At 39.0% G+C, this 26,333-nt stretch overlaps 1 protein-coding gene across 1 annotated transcript in view; it reads left to right on the plus strand.

The window, feature by feature from the left end:
* The window catches only part of GREB1L (growth regulation by estrogen in breast cancer 1 like), an 80,385-nt gene that overhangs the window by 18,962 nt on the left and 35,090 nt on the right, over positions 1–26,333 (plus strand). Inside the window, exons 10-12 of the mRNA XM_021710051.1 lie at positions 16,065–16,245; positions 18,223–18,415; positions 25,693–25,826. Of these exons, the coding sequence (XP_021565726.1) occupies positions 16,065–16,245; positions 18,223–18,415; positions 25,693–25,826 (508 nt within the window). The remainder of the gene's footprint in view (positions 1–16,064; positions 16,246–18,222; positions 18,416–25,692; positions 25,827–26,333) is intronic.

Below are 26,333 nucleotides of genomic sequence, written 5' to 3' on the forward strand. Positions count from 1 at the left end.
TTCTGATTAAGGAAGAAGGGTGGGAGGAAGAGACCAAAATGTTATGGAAAGAATTTGGAGGTAAAAAAAGAAATGAAATGGGTTAAGTATCTTAAGCATCTTTAAGTTTGCTAAAGTGGACTTGTGACTGCTGGAGTGATCAGTGGAGAAGGAGCATTTTTAGACTATAGGAAATGCTGTTGTTGTAGCATCATTTTTAAAAAATGTAAAGTTGTGGCATGATTCTCCTAATTCAGAAGACCACATACTCTATAAATTAGAATACAAGGGCACTAGCACAATCAAAATGCAAGCCTCTTTCAGTGCAAGGTGGTTGGGATGAATACAGGAAGAATTAGTGACTGTCTGCATGTTTCTCCTCCCTGCCTGTAAAATGGTGTAGGTAGGAGCCTGAGGAAATAGGAGCTGGCCTAGTGGTACCCAGTCAAGGAAATGTTGTCATGCTCAGGGTGGTGACACACATTCATGATTATAAAAGAGCCAGAGATATATATTTGTCTGTTCATATGCAGGTGGATGACACTCTCCAAATGGACGTAAGGCAGTGGCAGAGGTTAGAAGTGAAGAGTCAGAGGAAGGCATTCTCACTTTCTAAAAGTATATTCTTTTGGTCTCATCAACATGATACTCCCTTGTTGGTTACCTAAAACTTCAGTAGAAATAAAGATAGTATTTGCTGGGCAGTGACAAAGGCAGCAGGAACCAGCACCCCAGGGAAGAAAGTCTTGGGGCACTGCTGCATCCTGAGGTGGAAGGAACACCAGGGATTCCTGTATGCTGTGACTGAACATACCCACTCAGATCTGGTTGATGACCCAGCAGAAGCCCCAGCCCTTGGTACCTTTAGTTCCCATCAACACACACCCTCACCCCTGCCCCACCATAGCCACCTGCCCCTAGTCAGTTCCTAGACACTGCTGGATCCTGGAATCATCCATTCAAAGGTTCGCAGTTTCAGACCCGTCTCCTTTCTTGCATATGCAACATGTTGGACACTAGGGGGGCGGCGGACTATCAGCCTTTCCAGTTGATGCCATAATCAGCTATCTTTTTTATTCTTTGGTTGGTTCTCTCTCTCACTCTCCACTGTGGCCATTGTAGACTCCATTTCACTTGTCAAACCTCAGACCTCATCCTGCTCTCCTAGCAAATGAACAGGATACCTCCCTCAACCCAAAGGAAAAAAAAAACTTGAAAAATTAGATAAAAACTCCTTGCCTTCAAATCTAGAACAAACTATATACACACCTGTTTTTCCCTCTTTCTTCCTGCTCAGTGGAGAAGCTGTCCTGTTCTGTGTAAGCCTGACTCCCCCGACCTCACCCTGCAGACCAAACCTGCCTTGAGGACCTCGTGTTATTGATTTTCTTTTCCCTCATTGCTTCAACTTCTTTCTTTCTGAGGAGTCATTCCACCAGTTTCAACCTGCCCTACCATCCCGGAGAAGACACAAGCCTCTGTCAATTCTGCCTGACCCTTCAGTCCCCTTTCTCTTGCCAACTGCTGAACCTAGAGAGTTTCCCTCTGTCACCTCCATCTGCCCACTTCCCGGCCACATTTCAGTACCCAGCACATGGGCTTCCACCCTCACAGCACACTCACCAGTGTCACCAGTGACCTTTACAGCCCTTATCTTATCTGGGCTTTTGGCAACATTCAGGACTTCCATTCCTCCCATTGGACATTGCAGTTCCTCCAACTTCCAAGGCACCCTCCAACTTTTCTTCCCACAGTTCTCCAGCTGTGGCACTTGACCCACTCTGTGTTGTAGTTGTATGATTATGAATAACTTTTCAGTCAGAAAGTAAAATATTCATGGAACATGTTTATCTTACCCTGTGGGCCAGCAGATAATTCTGTAAATATTTGCTGAGCTGAATTTTTTGTGACATCTTGTTCAATTGAATTTTAAGTTCTAATCTACTTTGAAAGGAAGACATAAAAGTAATATTTAAAATTTGGTAGTCCTCTGGCAAAAACAAATCTGGTCATTAAAACCATGTTCCATAAATCTATTTGGACCAAGAGGTGAGGCGAGTCCTTAATTAATTAACGTGTAGGCATCAAGCGTGTCCATCAAACACGCAGCACTCTGGAGTTGCGTACATATGTTTAGAACAGCATTCTCGTGTAGGTAGGGCTGCTTCCCTCCTAGATCCAAACAGCACAGTAGTGTACACACCCACACGAAGTCTCACCAAACCCATATTAAAGAATTCTTTACCAGTGGGAGGAGAGAAGGGAGCCAGCTGGGCCACCAGGAGACAAAGGGACTATTAATTCCATGGGCTCTGAAAGCAATTAGCAGGATTGCAACCAGTTATTTCAATGCCCAGGTTATTTGCTGAAAAGAGATTCCAAGGGTGAAGGAATTCCCATTGTTAAAATAATACTTAAAAACTCAGCGTACCCTAATGACTTAATATTTTCTGACTTTCATGTCCTTTTAGGCATTAGAATGGATTTTTATTTTTCCGTGCCAGAACTTTGGAGAAATTAATTTGGTCCACAAAGATGAACCACTAAAACTAGGAGTAGTTTTATTTTTCTTTGGGATATCTTCTTGATAGGAAGAGTATGAAATAAATATTAGAAGTTTTAAAATGTAGAAATAAAATTCTCTATTCACGTAAAATTCAGGAGATAAGAAGATACAAGTCAGAATACATTGTTCACTCCAAATAGGCAGTCTGATGGGGCATTGAGGTGAGGACTGTATCACCTTTGATGATACCTGGACACTTAGAGTTCCCTGGTCATTAGCCATTCCCCTAATATTCAGACTGATTAACTCCTTGTAGTGATGGATTCTGGCTGCTCATTCTGATTTTCCATCTTTGTGTCCTTTGACACTGGTGCTCATAAGGTATTGTAGACATAGGGCATATATTCTTGGTTTTATTCCCCTTCAAGACTGCTTGAAGTCTTAAAAATGTGCTGCTTACCCTTTAAAGTTTTTAGAGGCATGGCCTCAGAGGACATGATGTTGTTTTTTTCTCTGTTCCCATAAAGAAGAATACAGGCAGATGCTCAAGTTTTCCTTAAGCACATCTGGAATCTATAAACTTCAGTAAAGAAAAAGGGGCAGAAGTGTCTCTAGTCTAGCTGCTTGGAGTCCTTGGCCCTCCAAAAAGGTTGCTTGCTCTCTAGGGGCCTTTAGGACTGGTTATTTCTGAGGAAGTTGTTTATGACAGGGGCACCACCCTTTGGCAGCTCCCCAAGGTTCAGATTGATAACCTTTAGGGAACACAGTAATTCCCCAACCACTGCTAGCACTGTTCTAGAACTCAATGAATTGTAAAATATCTTGCAAGAAGAATTACTGGTGCTCCTATGTTCCCACTCATGTCAAAAGTAAGATTTAGTATTTAGATGGACATGACCCTGAATGTCTTCATATGACCATTAGTAGCCCAGTGGGTTCTGATATCCATATTTTGTTGTAGAATTGGAAAAATTTGACAAATATGCTTACGATTAATTGGAAAATAAACACTTAATTCCATAGAACTTCCATAAACAAATTAAATTATTAAGATGGGAAAAAAGTGACCTTTCTCAGACTGGTCATTCCTTAGCACTTCTAACATTTTCAGATTTCTCGCTTCTGCTTATTTTTTTAAAAACAAAAACAAAACAAAATATGAAGGCTAAGTCAGAAACTAATGAAAAAGTTTATGTGGGGTGGAAGAGATACGTATGGGATGAGTATAACTTTGTAAATAATTTTGACTTTGAACCTTGAAAATGATTTACATATTCAAAAATTAAAATTAAATTAAAATGTTGAAGAAAAGCAAGGGGTTTTTTTTTAGGATTATTATTATTTTTATATAATCAATATTTTTTATTATGATATTGTGGGGTACAGTTAAGGATTAGGTATACAAATACATTTCGCTCAGGCACTCTTGTTGATAAGAGGTGTTTCCCGTCCCCAGACAGATATTTGCTACTGTTAATCCCATCTCCCTCACCCCCCATAGTTTCCCACTACTGTCAGTCATTTTATTATAGTATTACATTGGATGTTCAAGGTCCATTATATGAGTGAGAACATGTGATACTCGGTTCTTTGTTTCTGTGAGAGGTCACTCAGTATTATAGACTCTAGTTCCATCCAGGTTGCTACGAAATTCATGATTTTGTTCTTTTTTATGGTTGCGTAGTATTCATATTCACGTATATGTACACATTTTTAAAATCCAGTCCTCTTTTGATGGGCAGCATGGTTGCTTCCAGGTTCTTACTATTGTGAACAATGCTGCGATAAACATACGTGTGCAGATATCTTTATTATAGAGTGATTTGAATTCTTCAGGATATACTCCCAGTAGGGGAATTGTGGGGTCATATGGGAGGTTGATATTTAGAGCTTTTAGGAATCGCCACACTGCTTTCCACAGATGTTGCACTAGTTTACACTCCCACCAACAGTGTAGAAGTATTCCCTTTTCGCCACACCCTCTCCAGCAGCTGTTATTTTTTGAGTTGTTGATAATTGCCATTCTGATTGGAGTTAGGTGGTATCTCAGTGTGGTTTTGATTTGCATCTCCCTGATGATTAGCGAGGTTGAACATTTCTTCATGTGTCTGTTGGCTGCTTGGATGTCTTCCTTTGAGAAATGTCTGTTCATATCTTTTGTCCATTTTATAATGGGGTTGTTTGTTTTTTTCTTTTCAGCACATTTGAGTTCCTTGTAGATCCAAGGTGTTAAGCCTTTGTCAGACCTGGTGTTGGCAAATATTTTTTCCCAATCTGTAGGCTGTCTCCCTGCTCTCTTGATGGTTTCTTTGGCCTTGCAGAAGCTTGTCAGTTTAATAAGGTCCCACTTGTCTATCTTCTCTCTTATGACCTGTGGGTTTCGGGTTTTGTTCAGGAGTTGGATGCCAGTTCCGATTTCCATGAGGGTATGTCCTTCATTTTCTGAGGTTCTTATGGTTTGAGGTTTTACATTTAGGTCTCTGATCCATTTGGAGTTAACCTTTGTGCATGGGAATAGATAGGGTTCCTGTTTCAATCTTCTGCATGTGGTCAGCCAGTTTTCCCAGCACCATTGAAAAGCAAGTTTAAACTTGAGTACAAACAAAAATACATGAACCTAACTGCATATCATATTGATAAAATAAAACACAACAAAAATAATTAATTCAAGTAATTCTTAAACACAATTTTCTTACCATCCACTGTCAATGTGATATATCCTAAGGGCAAAAAGATTGCAGAGAAATCTTGAATTTCAATTCATGTGTTGGGAGTGTTATTGATAATTTTAAAACTGTTTTGCACCTTGGGAAGTTGAGGCAGGAAGATTGCTTAAGTCCAGGAGTTTAAGATCAGTCTAGGAAAAATAGCAAGACTAGGTCTCTGTCAAAAAAAAATAAATTAAATTAGCTAAGTGTGGTGGCTCATACCTGTGGATCTAGCTGCTCAGGAGACTGAGGCAGGAGGATTGCTTGAGCCCAGGAATTGAAGTTATAGTGAGCTATGATCATGTCACTACCCTCCAGCCTGGGTGACAGAGCAAGACCCTGTCTAAAAACCAAACATCTATTTTGTGTATATCATAGGAGACCACAGATTGATGACTATTTTAATGTTTTTGAGAATCAGAGTTCTCACATGAAAGAAATGAGCCTCAAATATGAAATAGGAAGATGTAACAAATATACAAATATTCTTTTTAGGTTAAAATTGAAGATATAAGTATGAATTCATAATGTAAAAAAAATATATTCTCTAACTGTGTCTACAAAGTTTTAAAAACAGTGACATCCTACTATTAGTGAGCACATTGAACATCTAGATCTTGGCTTCTAAACACCATTTCCCACTGTCCCAGCACTGAAGTAGGAACAACTTAAAACATTTTGTTGTGCCAGAAAGTAAGAAAGTATAAAGATTGATGGAAACATGTCAAAAGGACATAGCAGCCTGCTTGAAGGGGATTTTGCTGGCTAGATTTGAAATTTTTGAACATCAGAAGGAATGGAAGCAATGGATTGTAACTTACTGAAAATTTTTAAAAACCCATGAGTCCAGAGTAATACTACAAATAAAAAGTGTAGAAGTGAAGGGCGGGGGGGAAGCCCTTCTGTATGGAAGAGTACCAGTTAATAAACATAGGAAAATTGATAGAAAAACCCCTATTTTGTACAACCAGTATAATTATTGGTTCTGACATAGATCATCAGTGGATACCAAAACCACAGGGTAAAATGTCATTGGGGAACAATTAGTCACACAGTCCCAAGTATCATTCCACAGATTAAAAATTTCGAAGAGGAAAAAAAGTATCTACAGTGGAGAGATCTGGTAGTAAATACTGCCATAACCAAGCAATCAAACTTTGGCATCTCAAGTTATGGAACAAATTAGCATAATGTGCAAAGGGAATACACAATGTCACCTGTGAGGTATAATTGCCAAAAATATCTCATCACAAAGAAGCTTCCAGACAACTCCAGAGGAGCCTGCTTGGCTGTTTAAATTATGGAGAATAAAGAGACATGACAATCAAGTGTGATGCTTAATTCTTTTTATTATTATTATTTATATTTTAATTGATAAGTAAAAACTATATTTATGGTATGCAACATGATATTTTATTTTGACATATGTTGTGGAATGACTACATCAAGCTAATTATCATATCTGTTACCTCACATATTTATTTTTTGTGTGAGGAAAACATTTAAAATCTACTTTATTGACAATTTTAAAGTATATAATACATTATTATTAACTATAGTCACCATGTGGTACAATAGATCCCCTGAACATATTGGTCTTGTCTAATGGAAATTTTGTGTTCTTTGACCAGCATCTCCCCAATCTTCCCAGCCCCCCAATCCCCTGCTTAATTCTTGATTGGATCCTTGACCTGAAAATAAAAAAACACAGCTCTGGGACAATTACTGAAACTCAAATATGGACTATTACACTGCTATTAGGTCAATTCCTTCGATGTAATAATGATATTATAGTTAAGTAGGAGAATGCCTTTGCTCTTATGAAATACATATGGAAGGATTTAGGGGTAAAATATTATATGTGTTACTTATTTCCAAATTATTTAGCAAAAATAACAACAATAAATAAATAAAAAAGAAAAATGTAGCAAAATATTAACAATTGGCTAATCTAATTGAAGGAAATGCAAGTATTTATTGCACTAGTCTTTCAATTTCTGTAATACTTAATAGAAAGTGAAGGGAATATAGTTGCTTATTGATGATATATTCATCAGATGGGGTTTAATATAGTTATTACCATCTTCAAATAGTTTCTAAAATATGGATAGATATTTACATTCTACCTTCTAAGATGTTTTACATTATTTGTTGAATAGATCAAATTTATAAAAGATATTTAGAAATCACAATAGAATGAGCACTCATTACTCACCAAAATAAGGACACTGAAGATTCTTGTGCCTGTCCTTGATGCTAATGTCCTTCCCCTTTCAAAGGTAAACATTATCTTGAATTTTGTGTTTCTCATTCCTTTGCTTTTATTTATAGTTTTATCATAATGCCTTTGTTCCTAAATAATGTATTTGATTGCATATACTTTAAACCTTTTTGTAAGTGGAAACCACACTCTACGTACTCTCCTGTGATTTACTTTTTACTCTCAATATTAGGTCCCTGAAATTGATCCTGTTGTTGTGTATAACTGTAATTCGTTCATTTCAGTGCTTTTTAGTATTCTATTCTGTGACTATATCACACATTTTTAAAAAAAAGTCAACTCTACTGCTGATTGATATTAGTAATGTTTCTAGTTTTCTTTATTCTTTCAAACAGTTGGTACACGTGTAAGAGTATCTCTGTGAATAGAATTCTTAGGGCATATGTTATGAATATTTTCAGCTTTACCAAAAAATGCTCAATTTGTTTCCAAAGTGGTTATACTTATACTCCCACCTGCAATGTATATGTATCAGTTGCAACTATTTGATATGGTCATGACTCTTTTAAAATGTTGCCCATGCTGGAGTGCAATGGCATGATCCCGGCTTGCCACAGCCTCAACATTCTGGGCTCAGGCAATCCTTTTGCCTCAGCCTCCCAACTAACTGGGTCTACAGGCATGTGCAACCACAACTGGCTAATTTTTTTTTTTTTATTTTTTGTAGAGACATGGTCTTGCTATGTTGTCCAGGCTGGTCTTGAATTCCTGGGCTCAAGCAATCCTCCCGCCTCAGCCTCCCAAAGTGTTGAGATTACAGGTATGAGCCACTGTGCCTAGCCAAAATATTTTATTTTAAAATAATTTTAGGTATACAAAAGTTGCAAAAATAGTACAAGGGATTGGAAAATGACATTAAGAAAATTTAAATTATGATAGTATCAAAAAGGAAATATATAGGAATGAATTTGACAAAAGAAGTGCCAAGTTTATACTTTAAAATTATAAAACATTGTTGAAAGAAATTAAAGAAGGCCTAAATAAACGAAAAGACATCCATGTTCGTGAGTTGGAAGGCTTATTTTAAAGATGGCAATTTTCCCCCAAATTGACCTACAGATTCAATACATTCCCTACCAGAGTTCCAAGCTGGCTTCTTTGCAGAAATTTACAAGCTGATCCTAAAATTCGTATGGAAATTTGAGGGATCCAGAATACCCCAAACAATACTTTAAAAGAAGAACAAAGTTGGGGGACTCTTCCCCGTTTTAATGTATAGTAAGTGACATAAGCTAGAGTAAACTAGACAGGATGGTACTGACATAAAGATAGACATGTAGATCGATGAGCTATAACTGAGAGTCCAGAAATAAACCTCCCATTTCTGGTCAACTGGATTTTGGCCAGGGTGTCAAGACAATTTAACAAAAAAGAATAGACTTTTCGACAAATGGTGTTGAGACAGCTGGATATCCACATTGGAAATAAGGAAGCTGGACTCCTACCTCACATACAAAAAGTAACTCAAAGTAGATCAAGGACCTAAATGTAAGAGTAAAACTATAAAATGCTTAGAAGAAAATGTGTACATCTTTGTGACCTGGGATTAATCATTAATTATTTATTTCTTAAATAACACCAAAATCACAAACTTTTATAAATAGATAACTGGACAGCATCAAAATTAAAATGTGCTTCAAAGATCACCATCAAGAAAGCAAAAAGAAAACTCACAGAATGGGAGAAACTATTTGGAAGTCATGTATCTGATAAGCGATTACACCTACAATATTTAAAGCCTTATTACAACTCAGTAATCAAAAGACAAATAGCTTAATTAAGATATGAGTAAAGAATCTGATAAGGATTTATCCAACAGAGTTATATGAATGGTCAGTAAGCACATGAAAAGATGCTCAAACATCATTAGCCTTTAGAGAAATGCAAATCAAAACCACAATGAGGTACTACTATACACCCCACTAGGATGGCTGTAATAAAAAAGAATAACAGTTGTCAAATATGTGGAGAAATCGGAACCTCATACACTGCTGAAGGGAATGGAAAATGACACAGTCACTTTAGAAAAACGTCTGGCAGTTGCTCAAGTGGTTAAACATAGAGTTACCTTATGATCCAGCAGTTCCACCACAAGGTATGAAAACATATGTGCACACAAATGTTCACAGTAGGCCTATTCATAGTAGTCAGAAAGTAGAAAACACCCAAATATCCATCAAGTGATGACCAGATACATGAAATGTGGCATATCCATACAATGGAATATTATCAATAAAAGAAATTAAGTATAAGTACATGCTAAAAGATGGATGATACTTGAAAACATCATTCCAAGTAGAAGAAACCAACCACACAAGATTGCATATTGTATAATTCCACTTTAAAATGTCCTGAATAAGCAAATTTATAGAGATAGACTTAAAGTAGTTTATGATTGCCTAGGATTGAGGATATATTAAGGGGTGATGGTTAAAGGGTATCAGTTTTCATTTGGAGGTGACAAAAATGCTCTAAATTGGGTGGAGTGATTGTTGTCCAACTCTGTGAATTGTACACTACAAGTGGGTGAATTGTGTGTACATCATATATCAGTAAAACACTGCTAAAAAATAGTTGAGAATTAACTGTCACTCAATTTTTTTTTTTTTTAAGACAGTCTCACTCTGTCACCCAGGCTGGAGTGCAGTGGCACACTCACAACCACCACAACTCAACCTGGCTGGGCTCAGACAATCCTTCTGTCTCAACCTTCCAATAGCTGAAACCACCAGTGTGCACTACCACACCCAGCTAATTTTTTTATTTATTGCAGAGACAAGGTCTCACCAAGTTGCCCAGGCTGGTCTTGAACCCCTGGACTCAGGCAGTCCTCTCACCTCCTGCCTCCCAAAGTGCTGGGATTACAGATGTGAGCCTCCACACCTGGCTACTCAGCTTCTCTTAAAAGTTAACAACTTATGTAACCATACTATAATTATTACAGCAGGAAATCAGTGCTGGAATGGATACTATTAACTAACCAATACCTCATCAGTCTTTCTCTTATGACATTTTCCTGTTCCAAGTTCCAATCCAGGATCCCTCATTGAACTCAGTTATGTCTTCTTCATCTCCTCCAGTCTGTGAAGTTTCTTTAGTCTTTTCTTGTTTTTCATGACTTTAAGTGAATAGTAGTCAATTGTTTTGTATAACACCTCTAAATTTGAAAATGTTTACGTTTTTCACATTCAGATTGAGATAGATTTTGGCAAAGAAACCACAAAAGCAATATTGTGTCCTCAGCACCATTTTGTCACGGAGTACATGATGTTAACATGTTTTATTATTTAGTGATGTTAACCTTGATCACTTGATTCAGCTGTGTCTGCCAGGTTTTTCCATTGCAAAATTATTATTTTCCTCTTTGTAATTGATTTAAAATCTTTGAGTCATGCTAATAATTCTGTTTCTCCTCAAGCTTTCAACCACTAATTTTAGCCTCCATCAGTAGATCTTGCCTGAAATTTTTTTGGTATTTATAAAATGGTGATTTTACATTTCTATCATTTTTCCTACATTTACTAGTAGGAGCTTATTAATTGAATTCTGTAAGAGAAAGCTGCTTATATATATTTATAAGTAGAGTTCATGGATATTTATTTTATTCTATGGGTTATTTGTGACACTATGATTATTAAATTTTTTTGCTCAAATTTTCCAGCTTTGACCATTGGAAGCTCCTTCAGGCAGGGCTTTTGTGTTTTGTAAACATGTCACCATCTACTTCCTTATTTTCTGGAACCACAAAACATTACAGGGTTATTTTTTATTTCCCTGCAACCCTGAGTTTAAAATATTTTTCAAGAAATTGTTTCCTTTTTTTTTTTTAAGTCAGGGTCTCACTGTGTCACCCAGGCTGGAGTACAGTAGCATGATCATGGCTCACCATAGCCCTGACCTCAGTCCCTGAGTAGCTTGGACTACAGACCTCAGCCACCTAATTTTTTTTTTTTTTTTGGTAGAGACAAGATCTCGCTATGTTGCTTAGGCTGATCTTGAACTCCTGGGCACAAACAATCTTCCTGCCTCAGCCTCCCAAAGTGCTGAAATTACAGGTATGAGCCACTGAGCCTGGTCATGAAATTCTGTTTCTTTTTACTGAAGAATGGTGTTCAGAAACCAAATTCTGGGCATTGAGTGTGCTTATTGCTCTAGGCCCATGCAGCAGACAGAGCGAGGAAATTGTATATATGTATATTATCCCATGTGTGCACACATACACATATGCCTCTTTATTCATATATCTGTCTATGTTTAAAAAAATGAGTTCATATTGATACCGCCAATTCCAGTTTAACACTATAAGGTATGGATTTTGTATCTAGGTTCTAACCCCATGCCCAAACCACTCTCTTATTAACAGTTCTAATTCTTAAGCTCTACTGAGTCAAATCTCTCCTATCTTTTCTACTTCAGAACTGTCTTGACGCTTCTTGGTCAAACATTTTTCCAGTAAAAAACATTTTTCCAGTAAAAAAAAAAAGTTAGAATTTTTATTGCTGTTACATTAAATCACTAGATAAGTTTGAGGAAAATTTAATTTATATTGTAAATCTAGTTAGTTCTTTCACACTTTTTTTTAAAAATTGGAGTTTCAATCTGTACTCATGCTGGAGTGCAGTGGCACAATCACAGCTACCTCAGCCTCAACCTGCTGGGCTCAGGTGATCCTTCCACCTCAGCCTTCCAAGTAGCTGGGACTACAGGTGGGTGCTACCACCCCCAGCTAATTTTTTTATTTATTGCAGAGATGAGGTCTCAAACCACCAGGCTGGTCTCAAACTCCTGGGCTCAGACAGTCCTCTCGCCTCAGCTCCCAAAGTGCTGGGATTACAAGTATGAGTCACCACACCCAACCTTCTTTTACACTATTGATACTTTTATAATTTCTACCATAAAGGTCATTATATCTTTTGTAAGGTTTATTTCTAGATAGGTAATATTTTTTATGTTATTATAAGTGATTTTTTAAAAATAGTTTCCTAACTGCTGCTGGTATATAGAAATGCAACTAATTTTTATAAACTGATTTTGAATTCATGAAATTTACTAAATTATTATTAACTCACTTGCTTTATTCACATTTGTGTTACAATAACAGACATGTTATATGTGAATAATGATAGTTTTGTTTCTTTTTTTCTTTTTTGAGAAAGTAGGATTTACTGAGAGGACAGAAAAGCTCCCAGAGCAGGAAGGGACCCAAGGGAGTTGCCCATTTTGTTTCTTACCTTACAGTTATTAAAAAAAAAAAAAAATCAGGATATACGATTACAAAATGTGAGCCAGGCAGCATAATATGCATAGAAAACACACACACACACACACACACACACACACACATACACACACATAAAGGAAAGAAAGCATAAAAATGTAAGCAGTGGCTTATTTTGAGTTAAAGAATTGTGGATAAATTTTTCATCTTTTACTGTATCTCTATACTTCCAGTTTTTCCAAGATGACTATCTATCACTTTCATTACCAGGAAAGAAACAAACCTAAAAGTAATAGTAAGTCTAAAACAAAATGTAAAAGTAAGGATGATCTATTAAAAATGCCTGGGATTACAGATGTGAGCCACTGAGCCAGAAATAAAACAATCAAGTAGCCACAGGGCCAGCTGGCTACATAGTTATAGACTAGTACATGATGTTATATCTAAGAAAACACCCTCTGAGATTCCTGGAACTTTGTTTTTCCATTAAGGGCATTATGAAATTGATCTGTCAAAGGTATACAATCTGACTTAATACTTGATCTTAGTTTAAAGGCCACAATTCATGTTTATTTTATTTGTTTTGAAATGAATCTAACTCTTAATTTTCTATAAGGTATATTTTTTCCTCTTTATGAATGATTAATAATCTTTTAGCTCATACTGCTAATTTCCCAAGGGTAAACTTATTAAATATAGACTAATTTGCCAGGAGCAGTGGCTCACACCTGTAATCCCAGTACTTTTGGAGGCTCAGGCAAGAGGATTGCCTGAGCCCAGGGGTTCAAGACCAGCCTGGGAAACTCAGTGAGACTTCGTCTCTACAATAAATCAAAAAATTAGCTGGGCATGGTGGCATATGCCTGTGGTTCCAGCTAGTTGGAAGCCTGCGGCAGAAGAATCACCTGAGCCCAGCAGGTTGAGGCTTTGGTGGCAGTGAGCATGGCACTGCACTCCCACATGGAGGAAAGGAGAGGAGAGGAGAGGAGGAAGGAAGGAAGGAGGAAAGGAACGGAAAGGAAAGGAAGGAGGAAGGAAGGAAGAAAGGAAGGAGGAAGGAAGGAAGACGAATTCTCACCTGGTACTACTCTCCCCATTTAGCAGGAGAAGAAACAGTCACCCCTGGAGACCAAGTAGGTCTTCTCTCTGTGCTTCTGCTGGCCTTCTCTATCCTATAGTATCTTGTCTCTATCATGACAGTTGTCAAAATTATCCATCTTCTCTGACAAGCTCCATGAAATTAAGACCTTTGTCCAATTCTTCTCTTAATCCCCAGGCCTAGCACACTACCTGATATAGCACCTGATACATAGTAGATGATCAATAAATATCAAATGTTGAGTGGGTGTTCTAGGCCATCCACTTTCAAAATGATCACAGTACCTGCCAAATTAAATGTGTGATTGCTTTTTAGAAACATCCCCAATAAGATGTGACTATGTTTGAGTGGACCTTGAAAACAATCTCTAAGTAAAGGCTCCTAATGAAAAATGCTTGAAAGCAAACTTACTTTTTATTCTACCTTTTCTGGCATAAAAAGTTTTTCATATGATAAAACATTTTTCCTTTTTTCTTTTCTACCATTTAGGGCTATTAGTAAGTTGCACGTAGTTGTTCATTGAGCTGATTCTGTATTAAAAAGGAAAGCTAGATAAACAAAATTAAGTCAACAAAATTCATGAAAGTCTCTTCATTTAGAGGAAGGTTTGCTGTTTTAATTAATTATCCCAGCAACAGTTTCATGTGCCTAAAACTATTTTATTTTGTTTATTTAGTTTTAATAGAGCTAGAGTATCACTCTTTTGTCCAGGCTAGAGTACAGTGGCATGATCATAGCTCACTGCTGCTTTCAACTCCTGGGCTCAAGCGATCCTCCTGCTTCAGTATCCCAAGTAGCTGGGACTACAGGTGCACACCACCATACCAGGCTAATTTTTAAAAAAATTTTTGTAGGCTAGGCACGGTGGCTCAAGCCTGTAATCCCAGCACTTTGGGAGGCCAAGGTGAGGGGAATTGCCTGAGCACCTGGGTTCAAAAACAGCCTGAACAACTTAGTGAGACCTCATCTGTACAATAAATCAAAAAAATTACCTGGGCATGGTAGCATGCACCTGTAGTTCTGGCTCCTTGGAAGGCTGAGGTGGAAAGATCGCCTGAACCCAGCAGGTCGACGCTGGGGTAGCCATGAGCGTGCCACTGCATTCCAGCCTGGGTGATGGAGTGAGACGCCAACACACACACACACACACAAATTTGTAGAGACAGGATCTTGCTATGTTGTCCAGGCTGGTCTCAAACTCCTGGCCTCAAGTAATCCACCTGCCTCAGCCTCCCAAAGCATGAACCACTGTGTCCAGTCCTAGAATTATGTTAGATGTCTGTAGGTGGAAGTAATTTTATTATAGACTAAGATAATGATACAGTAATAAAGTTTATAATTTCTAACATTTTGAGAATACAGTAATCATTAAGTTCATTTTATTAAATTGGTACATAAGTTCAACATTTATGGGGGTTTCCTATGCTATAGATACCAAACAAGACTGTCACTGTATAAAAATGAGTAAAACAGCCAGGCTCGGTGGCTCAGCCTGTAATCCCGCGCCTTTGGGAGGCTGAGGTGAGTGGATTGCCTGAGCCCGCGGGTTCGAGACCCGCCTGGGCAGCGAGACTTCATCTCTACAATAAATCAAAAAATCAGCCGGGTGTGGTAGCGCATGCCTGTAATTCCGGCTACTCGGAAGGCTGAGGCGGAAGGATCGCCGGAGCCCAGCAGGTGAGGCTGCGGTGGCCGGGAGCAGCCACTGCACTCCAGTCCGACTCAAAAAAAAAAAAGAGTAAAACACTACCTTCAAATGCTCACAATCTAATGTGATATCTTTGAACATCATGTTATATTTTCCTTTTTCTTATATATGTGTTTTGTTTTTTGTTAAATTTGGAATAAGAAAGGTTTATACAGTTACATTAATTTGTTCAAGAACTGTAGCCCAAAGCTTAATTATTTCCAAGTGGCCTGCAGTAGCTATTAGCAACAGCACTTTACATACAAATAGAATTGAACTAAACAGTGATTTCATTGTTCAACTGCTTTTACTTCATGTGTCAGAATGTTCCCTATTGTTATCTGTGTCAGGTATAGGAGGTGGAGTGGGATGTTACAAAGAAAAGGATATCTAATATTTCCACCTCAAAATTATGGTAGGGAATATGAAAAAGAAAAAATATCTGTCTGTAAATATTTTTATATGGTTTAACCAGTATCAGCTGACAGTGAACTTAAAGTTTATCTCACTTGTATACATACGTGTGTGTGTGTGTGTGTGTGTGTGTGTGTGTGTGAAAAGATTAATTCTTTTTTCTTTTTCACAGGTGTCCTTGTAGACTTGGGTCTGGAGGAAAACGGGACAGCTCATCAGAGAGCAGAGAAATATGTTGTTCGTCTAGACAATGAGATTCAAACCAAGTTTGAAGTTTTTATGAGGAGGGTGAAACAGAACCCATACACACTGTTTGTGCTAGTTCATGACAACTCCCACGTGGAACTAACGAGGTGATTGCTTCAGAGTGAGCAAATACAATCTTTCTTCTACAGCAGTAATTGTTACATAACAAACTATTTTAAAGGTGATGATTTGAAAGCTCAGGGACCCTGAAGTGTTTGGCACCTTCTTACTGGTAACTTTTTCTTACCCTTTTCTTGCTTCCTTGACTTTTCTTATCAACTTAATGTTGGTTTTATTTTAACTATTTTGTGGATGAATTTAGAAATTCTAACTAAAAATACTGTCCGAAGAGCATTGTAGAACTCAGCTGCTTCAGAAAAAGGGAGGCAGTGGGGATGTAAAGGGGATGGCTTCCCTCTCTCTACCTCCTCCCCAGTTCTTTTCATTTTTCCTTCACTTCTCTTCTTTCCTCTCCCAATATTTCTTCTCTCTTTCTTGCCTTTCTGTGTTCCCTCTGATCTTTAAAAGCAGTAGAGATGCCACTTTAATGACGTTTAAACACCAGAATATCATATTTCTTGGATGGACTTTTAGCAAAAGAGCAGTAAATGTGGAATAATGAAGCCACTTTGTTCTGAGATCAAATTATAGTAATTATCTGGTAGGGGGTATCTTTGCTTTTGTGGACTAAAAAGGCAAATGGTTTTTAAGGGGCAGGGCAAATAGTCCAGATTTACACATTGTGGTTTGTCCTCACCATGTAGAGGGGAGAGAAATTTCGGGTATCATCATGTATAGACTTTCTTTTCTCCAGGAGACACTGAGATTAGGAATCTGGAAGTGTTTTTGGTTTGTGGTAGAAATGTCAGAATTGTAGAAGCACATGTTGAAAAGCCAGAATGTGCTTCATACTCCACAATCTGAAATCTAGGGCTATACAGAGGTATGAATAAGATTTTACATAGCTAGTTAGATTTTGAAGAAAAGAAGGGAAAAAAGGAAGGGAGGGAGGGAAAATAAATTTGCTCACATCTGTTCAGTTGCTGCTAGAGTTCTGTGAGCAGAAATAGCTCCCTGACCTCATACACCTTGTCCTCGAACATGTGGGGCAATATTTCTGAGGATACATATTGGATCTCTCACTATTTACCTTCACAGGGCATCAAATGATGTTGATGATGATGATGATTTTGACCCAAAAAATGTGGTTTTGAGGTTACAGAGCAACCTGGTACATCCAAAGTAAACAGAACGGAAAAAGATTCAGAGATGAAAGTCTTGGTCATGAGGAGTGAGGGTATGAGGCCCTCCTCACAGTCTATTGTAGAGATGAGGAAGAACCATAGTATTAACACAGTGGGGAGCCCTCCTGCTTCGGGGCCTCTTGAGGGTGATTACAAGGTTAAATTATTAAACATCATGTTTTGACGGAGATGCTCCCTTCTTCAGGGGATCTTTCAAAGTACAATGAGGTGCTGCATAATGATGCTTTCAGTCAACATATATAACAGTGGTCCCTGGTGATAATGTGTTGTTACTATACCCTTTGTGTTTAGTTGTGTTTAGATACACAAATACTTGCCATTGTGTTATGATTGCCACAATATTCGGTATAGTAATGTGCTGTACAGCTTTGTAGCCTAGGAGCAACAGGCTATACACCATGTAGCCTATGTGTATAGTAGGCTATGCCATCTAGGTTTGTGTAAGCACATTCTATGATACTCACACAATGACAAAATCGCCTCATGACACATTTCTCAGAAAGCATCCATCCATTAAGCAATACATGATTATAAAGTGATCCATGTCAATGACATATTTAAATAGCCTTAGCCTGGATAACTGAGTTTGCATTTTGAGGTATATTTGGGACTGAAAAGGGGGATACATACTCTGAAATCTGTCTAAAAACAAGGAGCATAAATTTCTTCTCTTTCAAATCAGATTTGGATTGTTTCTACTCCTGCTCTCAAAAGAACTAGAAAAATAAGAACTGAAACATTATCTCCATGCTGGTGTCTGATTCTACATCCAATTGGTTAAATGAGGAGGTGTCAATGTGACTTTCAATATTTCCACAGTGTCATTTCCGGCTCTTTGTCCCATGGTGAACCCAGTCATGGACTGGCTGATAGAGTCATTAATTGCAGAGAAGTTCTGGAAGCTTTCAACCTCCTGGTGCTCCAGGTTAGCTCCTTCCCATACACTCTACAGACCCAACAGTCCCGAATCAGTTCCAACAATGAAGTTCACTGGATACAGCTGGACACTATGGTGAGTCTCTTGCCGCCTCTCGGATAATTCACAGTCATGTTCCCAGTTCCCCAAGGACCAGGACCTTGTAACAAAATATGGTTATGGCTCAAGACCATATTCACAAGAGTTCAAAATCTTACAGTGTTTTACACAAGAGTTCAGAAACCTATCTAACATACAAGGGGGGGGGACTCAAAAAAACTAGAATTTATTTCTAAAACATAGTGGATTTAATCTTACATGTTTAAACTTCACGTGCCTTCAAAATACTCTCCATTTGATGCAACACCCCTATCAAGACCCTTTTTCCACTGTTCAAAACAGATTAACTCATCAATTTTGATGCCTTTTAGTGCTTCTACCTTTTTTTGTTTGTTTTGTTTCACCTTGTCCCCATGGGCAAAACATTTTCCTTTGAGGACTTTTTTTATCTGGGGAAACAACAACCAAAAAATTCACTAGAGGTGAGATCAGGTGTCTAGGGAGGGTGAGGCATGGAGGTCGTGCCGCTTTTGGTCAAAAATTGCTGAACACTCAGTGCTGTGTCGGCAGGTACATTCGTAAATCACCCATCATGACATGGGCAAACACACTGAAAGAATCTCCCCCGCAAAAATTAACTGCAGCCAAATACAGCCTCCCACAACAGTGCTAGCTCGCATACTGATGCTGATGGGCTCCTAGAACACTTATCTAATGGGAAAACTTGTACTACAAGGGGCCTGCCCTCGAAACGATAATTCCAGGTTTTCTCGGAATTATCTCCCCTCATACTGTTTGATCTTACAAAAGTTCCATGTATTCACAATTATTATAAGACTAAAAACTAGTGAATAATGTCCTATATAAATTTTATTAGGTGGTTCTTTTTTCTCTTATCGTGCAGGAACAAAATTATCTATCCTACAGAGTTTTTAAAAAAACGTAATATTATCTGAAACCATCATCAATATCTTGGATTATCTTTGTGCCTTTAAGTGATTAATTTCACTCTGAGACCTAGAAATTGAATTGTCTTTTTTGATGGCCTCTTTGTCATGTTTTAGTCTGATGACATGTATCACTTAATTCACTCGTGCTCCCCCTGCAACTGGATTTTTTAAAAAATCAGTTCTAGCCGGGCTCGGTGGCTCAGCCTGTAATCCCACGCCTTTGGGAGGCTGAGGTGAGTGGATTGCCTGAGCCCACGGATTCGAGACCCGCCTGGGCAGCGAGACCTCATCTCTACAATAAATCAAAAAATTAGCCGGGTGTGGTAGCGTGCGCCTGTAGTTCCAGCGACTTGGAAGGCTGAGGCAGAAGGATTGCCGGAGCCCAGCAGGTCGGGGCTGCGGTGGCCGGGAGCAGCCACTGCATTCCAGTCTGGGCGACAGAGTGAGACTCCAACTCAAAAAAAGAAAAAAATCTGTTCTCACAGGCTTCTGATTAAAATGAGATGATGGCACTGTTACTCTAAAGAACTTAGTAGTAACATTGAATGTATTGAAAGTAAACATCTCAACACTGAATCCATCCAGGTCTTTATATTAGAGTATTATTATACTCTAATTTCTAATACTTGAAACATATTTTCTATGGCCAAAAAACTGTATACTAAATATGCAACCCATGAAAATAAATAAGCAATTTATAAAAATCGTAAAGATTGGCCATTAAGCAATGGATTTTTCATTTAAAATATTGAACACATTGGATATTAAAAAATAAGCATATTTAAGTTAAAAAAAATACCAGAAATTTCTTACATAAGACTGATATTTACTCATCAACTTAGTGCCTTTCAGTCTATCATGAAGTAAGTATATTCCCCTTTACTTTGGGCTCCCATCTTCAAGCATCTTTGCCATCAGAAAGCTCAGGGCCTTGAATTGTGTTGGCATCAACAGTCCCCCCTTCTGAGAACTGTCTCAGTGTGTTCACTGTCACTAGAGATTGCTTTGAGCTTCGCTGTCATGTGCTCTTCTCCACACCAGCACCATCCATTCATTGGGTTAGCGATGAGATAAGAGAGCTACCACTGTCGCTCTGCCTCCGTGGAACAGAGTGAGCCTGTGGAAAGCCCAAGCAGCTGCTGAGTTGCTTGGACACAGAGCGGGATTGCCAGTACACATGGAAAGAGCAGTTATTTTTTTAATCCAACATTGTTCTCCTATTGCTTGCTAAGTTTCAATGTAACTGTTGGGGTGGGGAGAGAACTATTCTTGTTTGTTTGCTCAGTCTCTTCCAGAAGGGATCACACCCCACACCCCAGTGACAGGGAGGACAAATAGCTTCTGCCCTTTATTTTCTGACGTGAAATAATAGAGAAATAGGCTTAAAATAATTTTCCTTAATAGTCATTCCTATGAGCATGGTTAACCTTTTTTGGTTTAATAATAGTATTGTGGTTACAGTCCTTTTTTTTTTTTTTTTTTTTTGAGTTGGAGTCTCACTCTGTCACCCAGGCTGGAGTGCAGTGGCACACTCATGGCCACCCCGGTGTCAACCTGCTGGACTCCAGCGATCCTTCTGCCTCAGACTTTCAAGTAGCTGGAACTACAGGCGCGAGCTACCATGCGCGGCTAATTTTTTATTTATTGTAGAGACGAGGTCTTGCCAAGTTGCCCGGGGCAGGTCTCAAACCCACAGGCTCCCAAAGTGTTGGGATTACAGGCTGAGCCACATTTTTTTTGGTTACATTTCAAAAAAAGATGCTTACCTTAGAGATATCTAGTGAAGTACTTTGGGATTAAAGATATGATATCAAGAATTTATTCAAAATTGAGGGGTGGGGAGTTATTCTACTCTTCTGTAATTAAAGGAAAGTCATCTCTGAAATTGAGACCAACAGGAAAAAAGGAAAAAAACATTGACTCTAATTTATGACAACTTTCTAAGTGTAGGGGAGAAGCTCCTAACAATTAGCCTTCTTTAGTTATCATGAAGCCAATGTCCTACAGGAGGAATAATCAGGAAAAGCAAAGTAATTCCATTTGAAAAGTATTATTGAGCCCTTGTCACTTGTTGTATCTTTCACAGAACACATAGAAAACACGTGGTTTGAAGGAAAAAGCAAAGTACGTATCAAGATCACTATTATCCAAAGTAGAATAAGACAATTTCAAAATATAAAAATACACTGGGAATTGAGATGAGGTCAAAGTCACATCCATTTGAGAGGACCAGGAAAGGCTGCATGCAGGAGAGGGTGCTGAGGATGACCCTTGAAAAACAGGAAGGACTGGGCTTGGTGGCTCAGCCTGTATTCCCAGCACTTTGGGAGGCCAAGGAGAGTGGATTGCCCACTGGTTCAAGACCAGTCTGGGCAACTTGGTGAGACCTCATCTCTACAATAAAATTAAAAATAGCCGGGCATGGTAGTGCACATCTGTAGTTTCAACTACTCGGAAGACTGAGGTAGAAGGATCGCTGGAGCCCAGAAGGTCAATGCTAGGATGATTGTGAGCATGCATGCCACTGCACTCCAGCCTGGGTGAAGGAGTGAGACTCCAACTCAAAAAAAAAAAAAAAAAAGACGGGAAGGACTGGCAGGGATTGGTGGCTGGGGGAGACAGTCTAGACAGCAGATGGTGTGGGCAGGGACACAGAGGAGGAAGCAGCGGGCATTTTTCGGGTATTACATAGGCAGCAAGGATATAGTGTTATTAGAATATGCATATTTATTTTTAAACATTAACAATGTAAATGTACAGCTTGATTAATTTTCACAAACTGAACACAACCATGGGGCCAGCGCTCAGACTAAGAAACAAACATTACCACCACCCCAGTAGTCCTGTGTCCCTTCCAGGCACTCCCACTAAAGAGTAATATGATTCTGGCCTTCTAAACCACAGTAATGACATTATACAAATGGAATCATGCAGTATGTACTCTTTTGTATCTGACTTCCTTTTTTGTTTTGAGTTGGAATCTCACTCTGTCACCCAGGCTGGAGTGCAGTGGCACACTCCCGGCCACAGCAGCCTTGACCTGCTGGGCTCAGGCAATCCTTCCGCCTCAGCCTTCCAAATAGCCAGAACTACAGGAGCGCGCTACCACGCCTGGCTAATTTTTTGATTTATCGTAGAGACGAGATCTCACCGTGTTACACAGGCTGGTCTCGAACCTACAGGCTCAGGCAATCCTCTCACTTCAGCCTCCCAAAGTACTGGGATTACAGGCTTTGGCCACTGTGCCCAGCAAAATATTCATTCTTATTGCTCTGTGTGTGTTTTACATTGTGTGACTCTACCGCAATTCATTTATCCAGTCTGTTTCATCTATTTCAAATAGTGCTGCCATAACATTCCGGCACATCTTTTAGTAAACATGCATGCATTTCTGTTGGGTCTGTATCTAGGAGGGAAATTGCTGAGTCGTCGGGTATGCATATGTTCCACTTTAGCAGCTACTGAAAGGCAGCCTTTTAAGGCAGCTCATTCAACCTAGAGGCTGAGTCAAAGTGATTCAGAAGTAGGAGATCTGTCTTTTCTGATCACTCGGGTTAGAATTAACAAACATCTGAATCAGAATGGTGGTCCTAGCAATAAAAAGCAAGGATGACATGGTGAATTTTCAGGATTTGGTTATTCAGGGAGACAGAAGAGTCTGAAATATTTTTAGGTGATGCCTTTAGTTGGAGAAAATAAGTCAGAAGGAAGTTTGCTTTGTATAGGGCAGATGATACTGACTCTAAGTGAAGACTGAGGTGAGCAGACCATCACAAATGCAAAATTAGGGTTCAGATTGGGGCTTGATGATGTCGACTTGAAATATGTTTTCACACTCAATGACCACTGAAGCAGCTGATGTGGACAAAATCATGGAAGAAAATAACAAAGACAACTGTGGAGAGGGCAGTGAGTCCAAGGACAGACAAATCAATGCCACTGGAGTTGGTCTCAGGAGTCCTTGGTGACCTGTCAGGGAACAGCATCAGGAGAGCAGAGAGTAGCTGGAACAAAGGCAGAGACCACAGCAAAGGCCCAGAGAGGGCGACAGGTGAGGGTCACCGAGAGGGAAGCCTTCAGGTGAGGGAGACATTTTTTTCTTCTTTATGAGAAGGGACACTTTCCCCCAAAGAAACAGTGATTCAGTAAGTCATATGATGTATGGTACTTGGAACATATCTCTAGAGTTAAGTCCTTTAGAGTTTCAAAATTTTGTGTTTTAAAGGATAGTCCCATTCACTTCTATTACAACATCTTTTGTAACAGAAATTATAGTTTGATGCAAACATAACAGACTGAAGAAACTATTAACTTCTAATTCTGATTTGTAGTAGCTCTAGTTCTTAAACCCATGCTGACTCCAACTGACCTCAGGTTATCTATTTAACAACCTGTCCCATAATTTTGCTATGAAAAAAAAAGAGAGGGAAAATGAGGACAGCTGGATGCACCCTATTCAGCAGGTTATAGCACTATGTCAAGAAAAGGAGCAGACACAGAGCAGGATCTGATGATTTCCAGAAGAAATGGGCCAAGAGTGAGAAGAACATGTGAAGACCAAATACACACAAGATGAAGCTTTTCCAGACTGGATGTCTGCAGTCCAGATGAAGAGGGAAACATAGATGAATGATTTCCCCCTGAAATGACTTACTGGACAGCTATCCAGAGTATAGCTCAACCCAGAAGGAAACAAGCAAAGGCTTCTAAGCCATCGAAATATATGTTATTCAATCTGTGTGCTAAGTCTCCAGTATCTATAAGAACACACTCCAGTACTCTCATAAAGCCTGTTTACCCTCAAGACTCTATTCCAACAAGCAGGGTTAACTGGTTTGGGGAGCCTTAAAATAATTAAAGGCTGCCAATTAATAATGCTTTATTGTGATCTCATGGACCTTATAACTCATACAATTGTTTCTCTCTTTAGACGGACTACTAAAAAGCTCAGAACCAAATTTGTAGCTCACTCCTTTTGTTCTTTTTATAAAAGTTTCTTCTTAAATGTACAACAGGCTTCAAGACAACACCTCATTCTAGCTATAGGTGGCAAAGGAAGTTATGTCAGGGAATACAGATATTTAAATATGAATGGAATCAAGAGTCATCATGGCTTTAGGAAGAAGGAACAGCTTACTTTTTGCCAGATTTCTTAATTCCACCCGTGGCCAGGGGGCCTTTCCCCGTGGCCTTCGCTTTTAGCTCCTCGAGTTTCTTCTGCTCCTCTTTTTGTTTCCACTTGAAAGCTGTATCTTCCTTGTCCATCTTCTCGGCCTCCTTCTTGGGTGGTTTCAGGGGCTTCTTCCTGCCACCTTCCCAGCCCAACATGGTTCCTGCACCCCTTCCCCTGACCCTGCCACCGGAAGCCTACTTCACTTCTAACAAAGTGTGCAGAAGCTTCTGGCGTGCATTGTGGGGCATACTAACTTTATCCCTGGCCCAGTCTTATTTCTCTTACCCTTTTCTTTATCCTCCAATTGCCTAATTTATTTTTAATCTTATTATATTTCTTAAAGCTGTCTTATTTCCTTTATACAATGTGTTGAAGAGCCTTTAAGGAAGAATATCCATACGCAATAAATAAATAAAAGTGAGACTAAAATGCACAGGCCACATGACAGCAAGAAGAAATGACTGTAAAAATTAATGTAGAAAAGAGATGCGAAAACTATAAACAAAAACAGATGCCTGAACTCAAAAAGCATATCTCATATTCTGGAGCTTCTCAGTTTAAGGATAAGCAGCTTGTCACACATCTCAGGATCCTCTCAGGGCATCCTGGTGTCCCATCCTAAAATAGGGATTCATTTTCATAGTGATGACTGAGTCATTAAGAAGGAATAGATTAAATACCATGTGCTCTGTTTAAGAAGGCAGAAAAGTATATATTCCATTTTTGAAAATAAAATTTGCTTTTAAAAGTTATCTAAGTGATGTCAGAAAAGTTTACGTTTTCTGTAACAGAGGCGTTGAGTCAGTCAGTCTCCAGAGAGTTCTGTGAATCATGTATGTCTCAGTAGAGAGAGCTGCTTTCAGCAAGGAAAGAACGGGAATTAAAGCTATCTGACCTTGTATATTGGAACAAAAGAAAAAGAAAACAGCCATCAACATAGTTACCATCTGCCTTAAAGGAGTGTGTCAACATTCCACTAATCATATATTCAGTTTGTTTGAAGTGAAAAGAAATTTCAGCCAGTTCCTCAGACTGGACTGCAGAATTGGTGACACATAATGAAACACAATTTATTTTCCCTCCCTGTCAGGAAATAACTTCTATGGATTTTCCCACCTCCCCACCCCTCTAGCAAACAGGATTCGCAGTATTCTGTCCTCATCGGCTTTTTGCTCTGTATTTTGAATCAGGAGGACGTGGGCTGCGAGGAGAAGCTGTACTTCGGCTTGAATGAGTACAGCAAGTCTCTGCAGTGGGGGATCACAAGCCCACTTCTGAGATGTGACGAGACTTTTGAAAAAATGGTGAACACACTCTTGGAGAGGTAAATAAGGACTTCTGCCCTTTCTTTTAGCTGTGCTTGCAGATCTAAAATAACCAAAAGCCTTTTGTGTCAGTGCCACGGGGAGCTTGGTAGAGCCCTTGCAGATGACATGCAAAGGCCAAATAAACCCATTCTTTCCCAAGACGACCTTCTGTTCCTGTGGGTTTTACAGGACCGTCCAAGACCAATAAAGGAGAACAGTAGTCCAGAGTGGGAGGCAGTGCCACTCACCCTGAGGCATCTTCATCATACTTTGCTGCTACCACCAGGAGATTAAAAGGGTGGAGAGGGATTTGCTTATTAAGGACCAGTCCTCTGAGCTCTGGCCTCCCCAACCCTACACACCTCAGACTTTTACAATTTTCCCTCTTTTCCACTCGGTCGCCACAGGCAAGTGCCCTGAGATGACTCAGTAAAAATTAAACTTTACTATGAGATATTTGTAATATACACAAGAGAAAATTAAAGGAATAATCAGATAATTAAAGTGAGTTCAGTTCTTAGGGT

Source organism: Carlito syrichta, unplaced genomic scaffold, assembly GCF_000164805.1.
Source record: "Carlito syrichta isolate Samal-C Ts95f unplaced genomic scaffold, Tarsius_syrichta-2.0.1 Scaffold287975, whole genome shotgun sequence".
NCBI classification, from domain to species: Eukaryota; Metazoa; Chordata; class Mammalia; order Primates; family Tarsiidae; genus Carlito; species Carlito syrichta.